At 56.5% G+C, this 17,399-nt stretch overlaps 1 protein-coding gene across 4 annotated transcripts in view; it reads left to right on the top strand.

The window, feature by feature from the left end:
• The window catches only part of KCNIP2 (potassium voltage-gated channel interacting protein 2), a 43,985-nt gene extending 27,850 nt beyond the window's left edge, over positions 1-16,135 (top strand). Inside the window, exons 2-9 of one of the 4 annotated variants that reach the window (XM_053983735.1) lie at positions 10,132-10,231; positions 11,346-11,466; positions 11,850-11,919; positions 12,017-12,087; positions 12,599-12,706; positions 13,070-13,174; positions 13,430-13,492; positions 13,823-16,129. In XM_053983735.1, coding sequence (XP_053839710.1) covers positions 10,132-10,231; positions 11,346-11,466; positions 11,850-11,919; positions 12,017-12,087; positions 12,599-12,706; positions 13,070-13,174; positions 13,430-13,492; positions 13,823-13,870 — 686 coding nt within the window. In that variant the 3' untranslated portion in view covers positions 13,871-16,129. Of the gene's footprint in view, positions 1-10,131; positions 10,232-11,341; positions 11,467-11,849; positions 11,920-12,016; positions 12,088-12,598; positions 12,707-13,069; positions 13,175-13,429; positions 13,493-13,822 lie in introns of all 4 variants that reach the window. The other 3 variants (XM_053983734.1, XM_053983737.1, XM_053983736.1) reach the window with 3 other exon arrangements.
• The last annotated feature ends 1,264 nt before the right edge of the window (positions 16,136-17,399 follow it).

Below are 17,399 nucleotides of genomic sequence, written 5' to 3'. Positions count from 1 at the left end.
GAGGTGTTGGACTCATCACCAGTCTGCACAGCAGCCAGGCTCAGGCAGGACGGGTGCATGCTGGGCCCCCTGCTCCTGGCTCTCCCCAAGACTCCCTGTGGCCCGGGGCAGGGTGCGGGGACACAGAGGGAGCTGTCCAGCTATGGATGGGCTGTGCGAGGTGCTGAGTGGTGTGCACGGGACACACTTGGCAGAGTCTGGATCCGCTCGGGGGATTCTGCTTTGTTCATGGTGGGAGCGAGGTCAGGACTGCTTGGCTGGGTGCTCCCTGGACTCCCGGGGTTGGTTGTGTGCAAGGTCCCCCCAGCCCTGCCCAGCCCCTGGCCATGCCTGCACACACCTCTCTGAAGGATGCCACAGCCTGCCTGGCCCCTGGCACTGGGGCACGCACAGGGTGAGGAGGAGACAGACAGTTTCCCTGGTGCCCTGAGACACTGCTGTGCTTCTCCAGCACTGGCTCACACACAGGCTGGGTGTAGTAGTGAATGCTCACCTCTACAAGCAGTGAAGCAGGCAGTGCCCAAGGCTGCACCTACAGGCTGGCTGTGCCTGGAGATAGGGAGGGGACAGATTGAGGGGATCTTTCCCTCTGATCCTGTGAACCTGGTTGCAGGACAGGAAAGATGGGTGGAAGTTTTCATTACTATTTAACTGCTTGCTAAGTCCCTGTGTTCCAGCAGCAGTACTCCTATGTGGATCATACCAGGAGGGAAACTGAGGCAGGAGCTGACCTGTCAGACATCCTGTCTTGTGAGTGCCGGGAGAGGGCATGCTGACTGTGCCCAAGGTGGATTCTTCCTCCCCAGTTCTGCTGGTGATTTGGGGGTGCCTCCCTCAGACCTTTCTTTCCCCCTTCCCAGTGCTTTCGCTTCCCCGTGGCATTCCAAAATTGGTGGCATTGATTACAGCTGTTCTGCTTTTTCCCTGATTTTTCCCTAGCATGGGCCAGAGCAGGATGCTGGAGATGGGGTGTCCTGTGTCCAGCCTTGCCCCGGTCATCTGTCACCTCTCCAGAAGGAACAGGGGCATGCCTCTCCCGCTCCACCCACCTTCCCATGCTGAGAAGCTGCAGTTCCCTCTGGCTTGGCTGGAGATGTGCCCCAGCTGTGAGGGTGGGAATGGGATCCAGGTGCCCTGGATTGCCAGCAATTGCTCTCATTGCTTGAAGGTGCCCAGAGGAGAAGGAAACGTGTTGCTTAAGGGGCATAAATTGGCTGAGGTTAAACTGAACCCTGGGCACTGTACAAGAAGTCCTGTGTGTGAACGGCAGTGGTTTGGGATGGAGGTGAGGTGCTATTGCATAGGTTGCTGCCCCTTTTGACTTGAGAGGCAGCAGGTAGGATTTTGCTCTCCAGGGAAGGTCCCAGGCAGTGTCTGGGGCTGGTAAATACTGTGTCCCCTCCAGGGGTTGTTTACAAGCCATGGCTCGGTCAACAGTGACAGCCCCGAGACCGCAAAGAGCCTGAAACCAAACACTAATGGCTTGGGTCTGCTAATGGACACAGGGCTCTGCCACCTGCTCCGGAGCCATCGATGCTGCCGGCGGTGCTTCCCCTGCTCCGGCTGCTGGCCCACGCTCTCCCTGCCCCATCCCTGCTGGTCCCCTGCCTGCAGCTGTTTCTCTGCCCGGGTTGTGCTGTGCACCACAGTGATGGGCTGGGAATGGAGCAGCTCCAGAGGGGACCAAGCCAACCCCTCTAAGCCTGGGGGAAGGGTTCAGTGGGAGCATCTCGCAATGAGATCCTGGAGGAATTACAGGCTTCTTGGTTCCCAACCTCAGCTGGATGAGGCCCCAAGGACCCCATTCTTCATTTGGAGCTGGCACTTGCCTGAAAAAGGGCTTGGACAGAAGTGCTGACTCTCTGCAACCCCTTGTCTTGTCTGCTTGGCACTGTACCCCCTTGGACGTTGCCACAGCCACTGTCTGGCAGCAGCAATGGAGCATCCCTGTGATTGCACTGTGCTCCAGGATCTTCAAGGTGAACAATACTGGAACTGTCATTGTTTACCAGCTGGATAATCAGTGATGGATTGTGTCATCCCACCTCTGCCCTGTGCCATCATGCCTGTCCCCAGCCCTGAAGATCACCTGGCAGACCCATGCAGGAGGCTCTCGGACCTCTGCTGAGATCTTGCTCTGGCCAAGCGCTCAGGATGAGGCAGGTGGAGAGAAACACTATCAATTTTGCCTCTTGAAGTGCAACATCAATAATTCAGCGCAGAGCAATCGGTCCCGGCTGGGAGGAGGGATGGCGGGAGGGAAAAGGCGGGAGAGCCACCCGCGTAGCCCAGCCACAGATTAATATTAAATGAAGTGGCAGATTGCTGTCGGCAGGATAATTGGTGCCCGCCCAGGGCTGTTCCTGCCTTGGCTGTTCAGGGTACGTGCTGGGGGGCAAGCAGGATTGGGGGTCTTGGAGAGCCCCCAACATAGGGTGTGCTGGCTTTTGTCTTCCCTGGGGGCTGCTGCTGCTGTAGAGCTCAGGATATGGAAAGAGAAGCAGGGCTGGGAGAGTGCCAAACCCTTCTGGAATCTGGGGAGAAACAGGAGGGAGCAGCAGCATGCCTGGGTGCCACCGGCAGGAGGGTAGGAGGGTGAGCAGTATGGACCCCTCCTCATGGCTGGCTCAGGATGAGGGTCCCTCTGGAGAGAGGAGAAAGCGAGCATCCCCAAGGTGCTGGTGAGAGCAAAGTCCTGTGCCAAGCCCTGATTCTTCCTGCTTTCCAGGAACCTCTTTGGCAGAGTGCTGTGTCTTGGCTGCAGGAGAGACTGGCCCTTTGGGGTGTGATGCTTTGGTCCCTGGGCTCAGGGTGTCATCCAGCCTGGTGGGTTTTACAGACCCCTGAGGTCAAGGTGAGCTTGCTGCAGGGCAGTAGATCTTGGAGCATTGAAATCTAGCCTAGGATAGCTGCAGGCACTCCAGGTTGAAGTTTGGGGTTCCCTGGGCTGGGCTGCACAAGACATTCCCCCATCTGCAGTGGCTTTAACCCTTGCCTTTCCATGGGCTAGCAGGTTTGTCAGCTGGCTCTAGGGCTGGGCAGGGTTGGCTCTCCCAGCAGCTCTGAGCTCCCCAAGGTCCACAGTACCTGTAGTGCACCCTGTGCCTCTGCTGCTGCGTGGTGACATGTCCTGCTCAGCCCAGCCAGACCTAATTAGCTTGTTGAATCTCTTCTCCCTCCGGCCTTGTGTTAATCACTTTTCACATTGCTTCCTTCCCAATTCCCTCTGGCCTGATTTGTTCTTACTGTTGCTGATGTGCCTGGAGAGGGGAGCAAGGAGATTCAGCTGGACATGGAAAAGGACCCCCACTCTGTCCCAGGATGGGCTCTGAGCCAGCAGATGGAGGGGCAGGAGATCACTCAGCCACAGGGAGGTGAGAGAACCACGGGCTGGAGGAAAAGCAAGAAATGTAGAGAGCAAAGGAGCCTATTAAGACTGCCCTTCTTTATAGTCCTGCTCTCTTGGTGGAGGGCAAAACCTTCAAGTCCAGTGGGAGAGGCTGTGACTCTTTAGCACAAGGTTATGTTGGGCTGCAGGGTGCTGTGGGAGCTCAATAGGATCTCCTTCACCTCTCCCCTTGAGGGGCAGGATTAGACTCCAGGACTGGGCACAGGTGGGAATAGAAGTGGCCTGGACTGGGCTCTAGGGTCCATGGTCCCTGGAGTGCTGTTATTGGGATGTCAGATGTGCCATCCGTGCTTGGCTACAGCATCCCCTCCCAGAGATACAGGAAAATGTCTCATTCCCCCATGGGTGCCTGCCCTGGGGCTTGTTGTACTGCTGGTGCAGGAGGTGGCCGCATCAGAAGCAGCTTTTAGGTGAGACATGCAGAGACAACTGAAAGAACTTTCTAATTACCACTGTTGCCAGGCTGCCCTCAAAGCAGGACGTCGGGTGGGCTGTGGGGATCACCCACCCTGGCTGTCCCTGACCTGCTGCCCTCCCTCCAGGCAGCACCCTGTGGGGCACATTTGCACCCTGTGGAGCACATTTCTCTCCAGCAGCAGGCAATGTACCCAGGGCTGGCAGTCCCAGCTGTGGCTGTGACTGACTTGCTGGTGCAGAGATGCAGAAGAAGAGGGAGGAAATGAGGCTGCAGAGGTCTGTGGAGGTGATCAGTGGACAAGGCTGAGCTCCAAGGCAGGGAACTTGTGCCATGCAAGGTGGGGACACTTTTGGGGGGAAGGTTTGGTGGTTTATGATGGTGGTTTATGGCAGAGGGGATTTCCTAGGCAGAGCTGGTCCCCAGGCTGGTGACAGCAGTATCCCAGTAGCGTGTGATGAACTCAAGGGTCCCTGCAGACTGCTCAGCTCCAGTGCCACCACGAGCTGCTGTTGGAGTGGAAGTCAGTGTGGCTGAGCACACTGTGCACCCCTTTGCAGGTTCCTGTGCCTGGCTGTGTAGTGCAGGGGTGCCCTGCAGGAGAGCTGACCCCTAAGTCCCTTGGGCAGTTTCGTGGGCTCTCCTTCTCTGCAGCCTGGGTGCCCCGAGGGACCCCAAAGGGCGCCAGGGCAGGAAGAGGGAGGGCCAAGGCAGGTCTCTCCTCCCCTGCCCTCCCCTCTCCTGCGTTGCTGGGTCTGTTGCTGCCAGAGCAGCTGCCGGCTGGGGCTGTGTGTCTGGGGGATGGCGGTTGCTGAGGCACCCTGGGACCTGCAGGGGCTGCAAACGGTGGGCATCATCCTGCTGCTCTGCTCCAGCCTCAAGATACTCCATGCTCTGGGCATCATCGACCTGACCAGGGGAGGTCGGATGGGGACAGGGATGGGGATGGGGTTGCAATGAGATGGGGTTGTGGTGGTGGAGGTGCTCCTCCTATCCCAAGGGCTGCAGGGTGCTTAGGGGAGTTTCTGAAGGATTAGTGTGGTTTAGGGCATTTTTTGGGGGGGAGGGGGCATTGGGGTGTCTTGCAGCATTAGGGTGTAGGGAACTGGGGAAGTGAGGGTGTCTGGGGGTGTTTCAGACTGTTAGGATATTGGGTGGGAATATTTGCGGACATTGGAATGTGTGGTGTTGGGTGCAGGATACTAGAAATGTAAGGTGTCTGGGAGCTTTAGGGTGGGGATATCTGGGTCTTGAGGCACTGGGATGCAGTGATGTGTGCAGTGCTGGGGTATGGAGACTGTCTGGGCTATTCGAGTCTCAAGGCAAGGGGATGCAGAGGGCTGGGCTTTGTCAGATGATGGGGAAAAACACTGCAGGTAACTGAGGCTGAGGAGATAAATGTGAGCTGGGAGAAAAGAGCCATGAATATGGGGTGCAGCACCATGCAGGGCAAAGCTTTCTCACTGCTACAGGAATTGGTGGCTATGGGGAAAACATGGGGAAAGAGGCGAGCCCTCCCTGTGGGGCTGTGCCAGGGTTGGGGAGGGAAGAGGATGCTCTGGGTGTTGAACTTCCTGGATTGGCAAGTGGGTACTGAGGATAGGGCTGGATGTGGCCAAAGAAGAGGACCCTAAATATATCAGAGCAATGGATACACGACCTGTTGGTTGTGCCTGGCGAGGGTGGGAGTGCAGGGAGCTGCATGGTGCTGATGCCTGGTTTCCTTTGGCTCGACGGTGCCACAGACAGTCCCAGCTCAGACAACAGCTGCCAATAGACTTTGCATGAATGTGTTTTGGGGTTGGTTTGCCTCCATCCCCTCTGCCTCCTTGCTGGCACTGGGGATGCTGTGAAATAAAGGGACTGCAGATCACATTCCCTTGGGCAACCAGATTTTGGAATGGGAGGTGTGTGGCCAGGAGTGATCAGAGAAGCAACTAGTAGGAGAGCAGAGGGAGGAGAGGAGAGGAGAGGAGAGGAGAGGAGAGGAGAGGAGAGGAGAGGAGAGGAGAGGAGAGGAGAGGAGAGGAGAGGAGAGGAGAGGAGAGGAGAGGAGAGGAGAGGAGAGGAGAGGAGAGGAGAGGAGAGGAGAGGAGAGTGCTGTGCCCAGGAGGTGCTTTCAACCTCCTTTTGATGGAGGATGTTCCTGAGCTGCCTGGGGTCTGGCTGGGATGTGGCTGAAGCACATCCACTTTTTGTCCCTGTGCCTTACTGTGGAGGGTACGGATGGCATCTGGGTAATGGATATGCAGAGCCCTAGCTCTCTTGTGGAACACACTGCTTGCAGCCAAGAGGAGCTGCTGCTGTGCTGGAGCATTTTTTTGGGTAGTTCCTCTGGCACCTTGGATGTGCTGGTTCCTGCTGCCAGAGGAGGTGCTGATGGGGGCAGGATGTGTCCCTGTGTGTGGGTTTTGCAGCAGCGTGATGCATATGGCTGTCCCAGTCCTGCAGCTTTGTCTGCTCCGTTTGGGGAGCCCCTGAGCTCCACTGTCTCTTGGGATGTGCATCCTCTCCCATTCGCTGCTCGCAACATTCCGTACGTGGTGTGGTCTGAAGAAATTATTATTCTGCAACATCTCCTTTGGGCACAGCCAGGCTGGATCACTGTCACAGGCTGGGGATGGGAATGGGGACAGCAGTGCTGTGAGCCCCACTGGGGACTGCTCAGCACAAGGGTTGTGCTGTGTTTCTCCCTCTGGCACCAGGGAATATCCTGGTCCTGAGCCTTTGCTGTCCCACAAACTGCAGCTCACTTGGCAGCTTTGCTGCTCCACCCCCAGGAGAGGGACTCCTTGGCTCTGGGAGATGCCAGCTGTGATTTCATCCCTCTGATGGATGACCGTCTGGCACCTTTGCTGCACTTGGCTCTGCATTGCTGACTGATGAGGGTCATTTGCAGAGCTGCTGTTGGTGGGACACATCCTGACTTCTCCCCAGGGGAGACTCACTCTTCCTCGTGCTGTGCATCATTGCAGACCCCAGAGAGCTGTGGTTGATGGCACTGCCTGAGGCTGGGTACTTCCCTGAGTGCTGAGCCCTGCACAGGGATGATTGTCAGCCACAGGTTTTAGGGGCAGCTGGGTTCAGATCAGCCTTGGGATACCAGCTCCTCCTGACTTGCCAACTGACCCAGTGTTGCCTCACGGGGCCAAGCAGGGGCTGTGAGCCCTGCCAAGCAGGGCTGCTGGTGCTCTGCTCCCCTCCTGGAATGGTGCTGTGCCCTGGAGCCGGGGACATTGTAGGGGGTCTTGTCATGGGATGCACATTTTCCACCCATCAGGATCATGCATTTATTGACAGGTTACTGAGGGTGATGGGGGAGTTTTGGCACTGCCTGTTGGTTTGTTATTGAGGGTGTATTCTAGCAGGAGGGTGCCATGGAAGGGGTGGGCTGGTCTCCCCACCCAGCTGTCACTGGAAGGGCACTGGTGGCTATGGCTCTATGGGAGGATAAGGACATTTTTATGCACCTGTCTCCTGTTTTTCCTCTGGGGAGGCCACGGAGCAGCCCAGGCTTGGGTCCTCCGTGGGAAGGGGGTGTCAGCCCAGCCCTGGGTAACCCTCAGCACGGTAGCATTGGCTGGATCCAGCCTCCAAGGGCACATCAGCTGCTGCTGGCTCGATACAAAGTGGCCCGTGGCCATCCTGATGGCAATCATTGCTGGGGGTAGGGTAGGTCCCTTCGGACCTTCAGAGCCAGGCTTCAGGATTTATTTCAACAGCATGTGGAGGTGGGGATGGGAAATTCCTTCCCCTTCTGGTGCTACTCAAGGATAGAGTCTCGGCTTGTGTGTGTTTGTGTGCTTTGAAGTTGCCGAGCTGAGTGATGCATGGGAAGCGACAAGGCACTTAACCCGGCAGCCCTCCCGCCGCAGATAAAACACTGCCTGCCCTTTCTGTTCTGTGCCGGCCGCTGGATGGCCCTTACAGAAGGGTGGAGAGCAGAGTGGATCTGGAAAAGGAGCTGTTGCTGCCAGGGACAGGGCTTCGTGCTGCAATGTCCCTTGTGTCCAGAGTGGCAGCACATGGTTGGGCACTGCACCTCATCTTTGGGCAGAGCTGTTTCCTAGCAAGGAGGAGCAGCTCCCAGACTTGCTTGTGGTTTGGATGCTGGGGACAGAAAGAGGGTGTGTGTCCTACTCAGCAGAGCCCTTGTGTTCACTAAAGCCAGGACAGCAAAACCCCAGTCCTGGTCACCCCTCTCCTGTTGTTAAGCTGCATGTGCTGAATGTGCTCCCTCCCCTGCCCTGGGGACCCTGGAATTGGGCCCCCTTCGGTTTCCTCCTTGAGAAAACGCCCATGTTATTTTTTTTTTCTTTTTCCTTCTTTATAACAAACTAAAGTGTAACTTGCACCCGACCTGACCTACTGCACGTGCCTATACCTGCTGCCCCTGTGAGTCCAACCACAGTTTACTCTCTGTTGCATCTCTCTCGCTGTGTGGTTTCCCTCCTGCCCTGCTCCCTCCCGGGTCCATCACCCCAGCATGGGGTGTTGCTCTGACCACCCTGTCCCTTCCCTCTCAGCAAAGGGGATACTTCTGCCTGTCAGGTCTGTTCCCACAGCTCAGCTCTGCTGGAAGGACCTGGCCCCAGAGCATCCTTGGAAGGCTGAAAGGTGCAATTTCCCTTTCCCTCTGCAAATTAAAGCCCTGGAAGGGTAGCTCTGACAAAATCATGGTTTATATACAACTGGTGCCCACTTCTAGGAAAGAAAAGTCCTCTTTCCTCATCTGTCTGCAAACCCTGGAGCAGACAGGAGCCAGGTTGTGCTGTTCTGCCAGTGCCAAGATCCTGGTCCTCACCCTTGCCCCTGTCACCCCCTGATAAATGCCAGGGGATGTGTTTGTTCATCCCCATAGGTTTGCAGCTCACTGTCACCCTGCTGGGGATGCCACATGCCTGGGGAGAATTTGCCCTCTTTGAGTGGCTTTTTGTGATGTCCTGCTGGATCCATGACCTCCTGGAGCTATTCTCCATCCCCCAGAATGATGGAGCTGTCTTGGTGTGAGCTCAGAGGGTCCCATGTTCTGCTTGTGGGCACTTTGGGGCCAATCTGCCAAGAAGTGGCTGCTGGATGCAGACCCATGTCCCTGTCCTGGAGCTGGGTACCATGCAACACCATTTTCCTGGCATGTGGGGCTCAGCTTAGCCCCACAAGGCTGTGAAAGGGCTTCTGTGGCAGCTATTTGCTAGAACCCTAGAGAAACAACCCCAAAACCAGGGCTGAGGATGCATAGGCATTGTGACCTGCTCTTTGCAGATGTACAGGATGCTTGGAGCAAACACAGTGACAACCAGAGCTCCAAAGGGACTTTGCACCTTTTGTCCCATTTGTCCCCATGCTGGTGTTTGCCTCCCGTCGGAGGCTGGAGCCCAGCGTGGCCTTCATCCCCTCCTCTTCCTCCTTTCCCTACCTGCAGCGTTAGTCCTGCGCTGAGTTTGCTGGCTTGAGGCACTGTGGGAAGGGAGGGAGGGGGTCTGCAGCCATGGGGCAACACCAGCTGGGACAGATGGGGCTGAGTGAAACCATTGGGGTTCAATTGGGGGAACAGGGGGTGGCATTGGGGTCAGTACAGTGAGGGGACCTACTATTAATGCAGGGTGACTTGGATGCAGTGGCCATGGGCCAGGCTGGTGTGGGGAGTCCCTCACCCAGAGCTGTAGCCTGGCCAAGGCAAAGCCCCGTTTCCCTTCTGGCTGTCTCAAAGCAGGTCCCTGGGCTCGGGTCCCAGTGTTGCACTGGGGTGGGGGTGCATGCTGCAGTCCGGGCTGCATGGGGGGTCCGGTGCATGCTTTGCCTTCAGCCCGTGGCTGCCAGCAGGATCAAACCCAGCCCGAGCTTAGGGAGGATGCAATGCCCTGGATCCGCCACCGGCTGTTTCTTGGGCTTCATTCTGTCTTGCCTCCCTGCAGAGCCCCTCGGAGAGGGTCCCCAGGGAGCAAGTAACTGTCCTCAAGGCTAAAGGACAAAGTCTGGCCCTGCCGTTTCCTGACTCTCTGGGCTCCTGGGAGTCTCCAGGGCACCTTGGTATGATGGGGGTGTAAAGAGGGCGTGGGTAGCCTAGCAGGGTTGTCCTCATCCTTCCCAAGGATGGATACTCCAGTGCTGGGTTTGTCCTGGGATTGAGCAGGAAGGTCGACCAGAGCCTGGGCTGGGTTTTGCCTTCCTGCTCCTCCAGCCTCACTCTGCATGTGCTGCCTCTGCTCAGATCACCCTGCGCCGGGTGCCCAACCCTGCTGCCCGTCGGGACCGGGGGCTGATGCTGTGTTAATTCTTCTGCTTGGTGACTCCTTCTTTCTTCCAGGCAACCCGCCAGTCCAAACTAAAAAAGCGCTGAAGCAGCGATTCCTCAAACTGCTGCCCTGCTGCCGGCCCAAATCCATCCCCTCGCTCAGTGAAAGCAAGTGCTTCTTCTTGCCTTTGTGTGTGTTTGTCCCCGGCAGTGCTGCTGCCTGCTCTCCGCCCTGGCCCTGCCTGCGGGAAGGGGACGCCTCCGCCTCTCCCCTGCCCTGGCTGTCAGGATCAGCCCTGCCCTGGAGGGGTCCGATCCCATGGGCTCTGCACCCACCTCTGTCGTTACCTGCTCACAGGCTGGTTTCCTCCCTCTTCGTCTCCCTGGAGCAGCTCCCACGGGATGCACAGCGGCAAGGACCGCTTGGGAGCTGGCTCAGGGCAGCAGGGCCCTCCCGGCACTGGTCTAAGGGGTGGGGAATTGTTTCTCTAAGCTGAGGGTCGGTTTGGAGATGGAGGTGTGATGGGGTGATGAACGAGACTGAGCAGGGAGTGAGTGCAGAGTCCCTTAACCCCCTGTGCTGGGTGTGCTTGGTTCCTCGGTGAGTCCAAGCCCCTGGTCAGGATCTCTCCCAGCTCCAAGCCAATCCCCCCTGGGAGAAGGTGAGTATGGAGTGGCAGGGTCTGAACCATCCCACAAAGAGGGAGTACCTGCCGTGTGCCCCTCTTGGCTGAGTGGGGTCTAGGGGTGCTGGTTGCTGCAGCCAGGGGTTGTGCAGCTTGGCAGATGGTGGAGAGAAGCCATCAAGGAAGGTGGGAGCACAGTGGGTAGAAAAGAATCTGGAAAGGCTGGGGGGGGGTGGGTGGCATTTGGGGCCGGGGGTTCTGAGGGGCAACTCTCCTGCTGGATGTGAGCCCTGGTGCTGCAGGACATCAAGGGTCTGAACTCCACAGGGCAGATGCCTGTGCTGGTGGGAGGAGAAGGGCAGGCAGGGAGGGTTTCAGCACTGGGGGGTTTTCACACTTCTTTTGTGCCCAGCCTAGGCTGTACTGGAATGGGGCTGTTGCCCAGTCCTGGTCTGTAAGCCAGGGTGTCTATGAGTGTCCTCTTCTGGCATAGACCCAGCTCTGGCTGAGCAGAGCACCCCAAAAATGTGTAAACCTGGGCAGGTGTGAGAGGACAGCATGTGCTGTGCAAGGTGCCTCTCTGCCCCCTGGCATCACAAGATAAGGCAGGACAGTGCTGGCCTCAGCCACCCTCTCTTCCCCTGGGTTCCTTGCAGACAGTGTTGAGGATGAGTTTGAGCTCTCCACCGTCTGCCACCGCCCCGAGGGGCTGGAGCAGCTGCAGGAGCAGACCAAGTTCACCCGCAAAGAGCTGCAAGTCCTGTACCGAGGCTTCAAGAATGTGAGTACTCCTTGACCAGCTTTGATAGCCCCCACCTCTGCTGCCATGTCCACCTCAGGGTACTGCTTTCTTTGTGAAAGATTTGGGGTTGAAGTTTATATAAGGCTACAGCCTGATCTTACGTCCAGGGAGCTCAGTGGGGAGACCTGATCCTGTGCTCTGTTTACTTGGGTACACAGAGCCCCTTCCCAGGTGCCTGGGATTCAGAGCTCCTCCAGTGAGGGGTGCAGCCCAAAAAATCAGGGAGATGCTCTAAGCAGCCTTTCTAGCCACCCCACCAGGTGCACAGGGCTGGATGGCAAGGCAAGGCAGCCACAGGTTTGTAGGGGATGTTCAGCCCTCTTTTGCAATATGGAAGTGACGTTGTGACCTTGCCCTGGCAGGAGTGCCCAAGCGGCATTGTCAACGAAGAAAACTTCAAGCAGATCTATTCACAGTTCTTCCCTCAAGGAGGTGAGTGCCCATCCCCATCCCTGTCCCCATACACATGGGTGCCTCTGTGGGACAGAGGGTCACACAGCACCCCCTCATGCTGTCTGCCTCCCTGCAGACTCCAGCACCTACGCCACCTTCCTCTTCAACGCCTTCGACACTGACCATGATGGCTCCGTCAGCTTTGAGGTGAGCTGTGGCCAAGGAGGGGTGATGGGGTGCAGCGGGGCAAGGAGAGCACAGCCCTCCAGGGACCATGGACTGGGGTCAGCAGTGTTGTTGTTGCAGATGGATGAAGAGTTGGCAGGCCTAGTGGAGTTTATTAAATTCCCAGAGGCAACAGAAAACCAATTAAAAGCAAAAAAAAAGGGCTTTCTGTATTTTCTGGGTAGGGTTGTGTAGAGACCCAGACTGGCAGACACAGCCATAGCTGGGTCTTGTTCAGGCTTTGGCTGAACATATTGTCCTCTTGGTTGCTGTGACCCAAGGGAGTAGTGTGGGAAATGTACAGAGTTTAGCAATTTTTTCTCCCCCAACTCTTTTTGATACCCAACATTTTGCCTTGTCAGCCCAGCCCCAGGGCATATCAGATTTGGGGCTGAGTTCCTCTCTGCAGGAGAATCAAGCAGGGCTGTACTCCGTGTCTCTGAGGCCCTTTGTGGCTGTAACTCCCATTTGCCTGCCCCGTCCATCCTTGCAGGACTTTGTGTCTGGGCTGTCCACCATCCTGCGGGGCACCATTGATGATCGCCTGAACTGGGCCTTCAACCTCTATGACCTGAACAAAGATGGCTGCATCACCAAAGAGGTGGGATGGGGGTCCAGACTGGTCCCCGGTGCCAGTGCAAGTCTGCACCTGGCAGGGACAAGGGCAGAACTTGGCTGAGCTCTGGAGGAGAGCCCAGGGGATCAATATTTAACTGAGCTCAGCTTTGCAAATGTCCCTGCTGGCTTCCTGGCACTGGTGTGTCTCTGGGATGGAGGGTGGATGAGTGGTGTGCAGCTCTGGGGCTCCATCCACACATGGCCCCACACTGTGCACAGAGCCAGCACAAACATATTTGAGCACCCCACAGGTCCTTCAAGAGCATCAAGAAAAAGGTGTGGGTTGGGGACCAGGTGGAGGCAGAGCCCCATGTTGACACTGCAACCCTGCTCCCCTTCCCATCAGGAAATGCTGGACATCATGAAGTCCATCTATGACATGATGGGCAAATACACCTACCCAGCCATGCGGGAGGAAGCACCCCGGGAGCATGTGGAGAACTTCTTCCAGGTGAGCTGAGTACATTCTCAGGAAGCATGAGCACATGGGGAAGCAGAGCTCCAGCGCAGAGCTGCAGTTGGTGCAGTAGAAAACACCCCACCCTGGGGATGAAGCAGGGCTGTGTTGGTCCTGTTGGTGCTTGGGCATGCCTGGGGCCAGGAGTGCACTGTGTCCAGCCCCTGTGGGACCTGGGCAAGGGGTACCAGGTTCTCCCTAGGGCTGGGGCTGTCCCTGCTATGCTCCCTGTGCTGTGCTTGTCTGCAGAAAATGGACCGGAATAAGGATGGCGTGGTGACAATCGAGGAGTTCCTGGAGTCCTGCCAGAAGGTAAAGTCACCAGCAACTCTTCTCTGAGCTAGGTCACCACCCTCTTCTTTGGGGACCTTTGTCCCTCTTGCTTCCTTCCTGCAGAGAGGGAGTGAAGCCAGGGCTCCCAGGGGCAAGGCTGGAGCTCTGCTTTGGGAACTGTACCCATGCCAGCATCCTTGTACAGATGAGGAGAGCCATGGATCCCAACAGGGCTTGGAAACTGCCTGTAGTCCCTGGGGCTCTTGTCCCATGTGCCAGAGTTGCCATGAGGGTAAAGCCAGGTTTGGGGGAGCTGCCTAGATGGCTGTTCTGTGCCCAAATTGTGTGCTTTCCACCTGCTCCTGACAGGATGAGAACATCATGCGATCCATGCAGCTCTTCGACAGCGTGATTTAGCTCCCGGACCTGCCTCCAGATGAGCTCTCCTGACACTGGGCCCAGAACCTTCTTCTCTCTCTTGACTTTTCCTTTGAGACTCCCCTCCTCTGGCTGCACAGACACCTCCATGGAAAGGGGCCTTCCTTCTGTGAGATGCAGTCAGTGCCGAGATTTTCCCTTTCCCCTGGCCCAGCTCTGCTTTCCTTGGGGAATCCCAAGCAGGTGCTCCCAGATGTTGGAGCATGGGCATGGCTGGCACAGGATGAGAATTTTACCTGGATGGACCTCTCTGCACCCAATCCTGGTGGAAAAGATGCATCCTTGGGCTGCAGTAGATGTTTTCCCCATGCACACCACCCTGTGCAGCCACAGCTCGCCTACCCTGATCCTCCCCAGCCCCAGGAGCCCCCAGTCCCAGCTCCAGCCCAAATCCTCCAGCAACACAGTCTAGAAACCAGTGAAATCTTGCAATGGGCACAGTCAGTGCCTCGGCTTCCTCCCCTGCCCTGGTGTGCCCTGCTGTGGGAAGCGTGTCTGATGTGTCCACTGTGAGCCACTGGCCACCCTCCCTGTCCTGGGCCAGTGGGTGGGCAGGGGGGCTGTGCCTGGAGAAGGCAACCACGTGAGCCCTTGGGGTTCATTGCTGCATGAGCTATAGGGAGTGTCCCCTGATCCCAGGGATCCTGGTTAGACCTACAAGCTCTTCCTAACAGGGGCAGAGGGAAGGCTAAAGAGACTTCGAAGTGACTTGTGACACTTATCCCCCATGATGGACGATGCAGGGGTGGGAGAGCTGCAACCTCAGCCCCTGTCCCTCAGGTTTGGGGTGCTGGCACAGGGGGACCCCAGGGATCCACTTTGAGACTCTAGTGGAGAGACACTCTTTCCAGCCCTTCCTGAGGATGTGACAGCCAGGGTATGGGGACATGTGGAAGAGGGAGATGGGCTCGTCTCTGGTGGCCATTCTGGTCCCATAGGGCTCACAGCCATGCTCCTGGCATCATTAGCTGCTGACCGTGCCCTGCTCGTGTGCCCTGGCCCATCCCAGCCCACCTGCTGCCCCGGGGATGAGGGAATGAGCAATGATGCAGAGAGGTGTCCCCACAGGATAGCCCTGTGCTGGTGACATAGCTGAGCTGGCAGCTCCTGGAGGAGAAAGTCAAGGCTGGGGTTAGACAGGAGTCACTGCCATGCTGCTGGCAGGCTGGAGGGTCACCTTGGGGCAGGGGACTCTTCTCCTTTTCCCAGCATGGACATGTGAGAGGCTGCTTGGGGACCTTGGGGATGGAGACTCTGGGTTTTTGTCACCACCAGCTCCTTGGACATGGGTGTGTGCAGACAGGCCTGTCCTGCCCACATACCACTCCAAGTCATAGCTGGGAGAGTGATGCCCAATGGCTAATGATCCCATGCCAACTCCAGAAGCCCTTCACAGGCACTGGGAATGTACCTAGCCCTGACAGCCCCGACTGTGGCTTCACTCTCTGTATCCTTGGCCAGGGGTGGTTTGGGCTGGCCTGAGCTGCGATGTCTGGGATCAGCACCCATGCTGGGCCAGACCCAGGCTGAGGCCCTAGGGCTGGAGACATTAGAATTTAACCCCTGGGGCTCTGAGCCAAAGCTAGGGGGCTGCTTCCCGGGGCCGTCCCTGGCCCAGCCCTTGCAGACATCACATGTTTTTTAGGCTCATTTGACACATTATTTATCTCACAGACATGATGTGTTTTTTAGGTTCATTCAACACACTGTTCATCTCACAGACCTGTTCCCAGGTTTGCTGTGGGGCTGAGCTCCCACTTGCATTCTCCTAAGGGTGGGAGGGCCTTACCCCTCCATCTCTTCAGCCCTGTTCTCCCTCTTCCCAGCTCTCTGGGGTACCCATTGTTCGCTGCCATGTGGAGCACCTGCCGCCTCCCCCCTCACGCTGTAGGTCGCATGGTGTGATCCCCTGCCCCAGGGCATGGTGACCCACAACCCGCTTGGCATCTCCAGTCTGTATATTTTGTATTATAACAATTATATGAGTTAAAAAAAACAAAAAACCAACAAAAAACCAATAAAATCTAACCACAATCGCTATGCACACTACTGTTCTGTCTTTGCATCTGTCAGTTGCCTGGGATGGGAGGGCAGGAAAAACGAGGGGTCTCTGCAGAGGGTTGGTATCCCTTTTGGGGTGCTGTGGTTGCAGGGTGCTCTGCATGGGTGCTCTGGGAGGTTGCATGGGGGACAGGGTGCACACTGAGCTTAGCCATGCTGTTGGTGGTCCTGTAAATATAGATTTTCTCCTGCTAAGAGGCTGGAGGTGTTAAGGTTAAAAAGCTCTTACATCAAGTGTGTCATATTTCAGGAGTCAGGCTGCCAGGTGTGTTTTCAGCTTGCCACAGATACTGCTGGGTGAACCCAAGCTTGGGACCAGGTGGCCCTTGTTAGGATGTGGCATTTAAGGCTGTGCTAACAGGAACATGGTCGCCTGCCACCTTAAGGAGGTGGGTATGGACTGCGGAGGGGGTTATCTTATGGCAATTATTGGTTGTTAGAAAAGTCAGCACTGAAAACTGGGAAAAATTAAGTAAACAGTCATGTAAGTAAGAAAGTGGCAGATCTAGAGAGCAATGGACCTGATGTGGGACAGCAAAATGGTCCAGCATTCTACAGACTGTGGTCCAGGAACTGAAAGCTCAATGCAAAGAGCTGCCTGGAGACCAAGCAGAGCCTTAAAAGGATGGGCTCTGGCTGTGGGGGTAATTACCATTGTGGGACTGGGTAAGCAGCAAGTCTGATCTTTCCAAAGCCTCTGACTCTCCAGGGACCTTTTTGGGCTGCTGGCCATCTCCCAGGGCTGTGTATGGCAGTATGAATGGGCCTGAGCACGTTTTCCCCTCTAACCCACTTTCCCTGGTATATCCTATCCCCTGAGCTCTGTTTGGCTGGTTGCTATTTCGGGCAATGACATCCAAGGGCTTGATGTGCCCTCTTGTGGCACAGGGATGCTGTGAGCCACTGATGGGATCCCTTGGGTCAGTGTCCCCAGGGGGAAGGGAAGGGAAGGGAAGAGGCTGAGGTGATAATAGGAAAAACGGCACTGTGGGCCCCAGCCTTCGAATGCTGCCATAGCCTTTTCACACCAGATGGGAAAAGGTTTGTGCAGGGAGTGTAGCTTTTGGAGTGGGGGGTGGGAAAGCATCTCTGGGAGTAAAAAATAATCTGTTTAGCTCTCCCCCAAACAGGTGGTCAGGAAGGGCCTGAGGGCAGGGAGGCCTGGATCCTTTAGTTGTGCCTTCAGCTTGCCATGAGAAGCTGCTGTGTGATCCATGGCTTGGATGACCCTTGTTAGTAGGAGGTGGCATTTAAGGGTGGACAACCAAGTCATTTGGTTTATGATGAGAACAGAGAGGAGAGCTGATGGATCCCTGGAAAAGGGCAGCCTTGTGTTTCTAGACAAGTTTTCCCCAGCTTTCAGAGGAAAAATTAATAGTACTAAGTGGTAAAACAGCTGAGCAACTGGATGAGGCAGCTGATGCAGCCCGAGGCAGTGATTCACTCC

Source organism: Vidua macroura, chromosome 8 (genome assembly GCF_024509145.1).
Source record: "Vidua macroura isolate BioBank_ID:100142 chromosome 8, ASM2450914v1, whole genome shotgun sequence".
Lineage (NCBI taxonomy): Eukaryota > Metazoa > Chordata > Aves > Passeriformes > Viduidae > Vidua > Vidua macroura.
The sequence above is the reverse complement of the archived record's forward strand: the minus strand, read 5'-3'. Positions and strand labels throughout refer to the sequence as shown.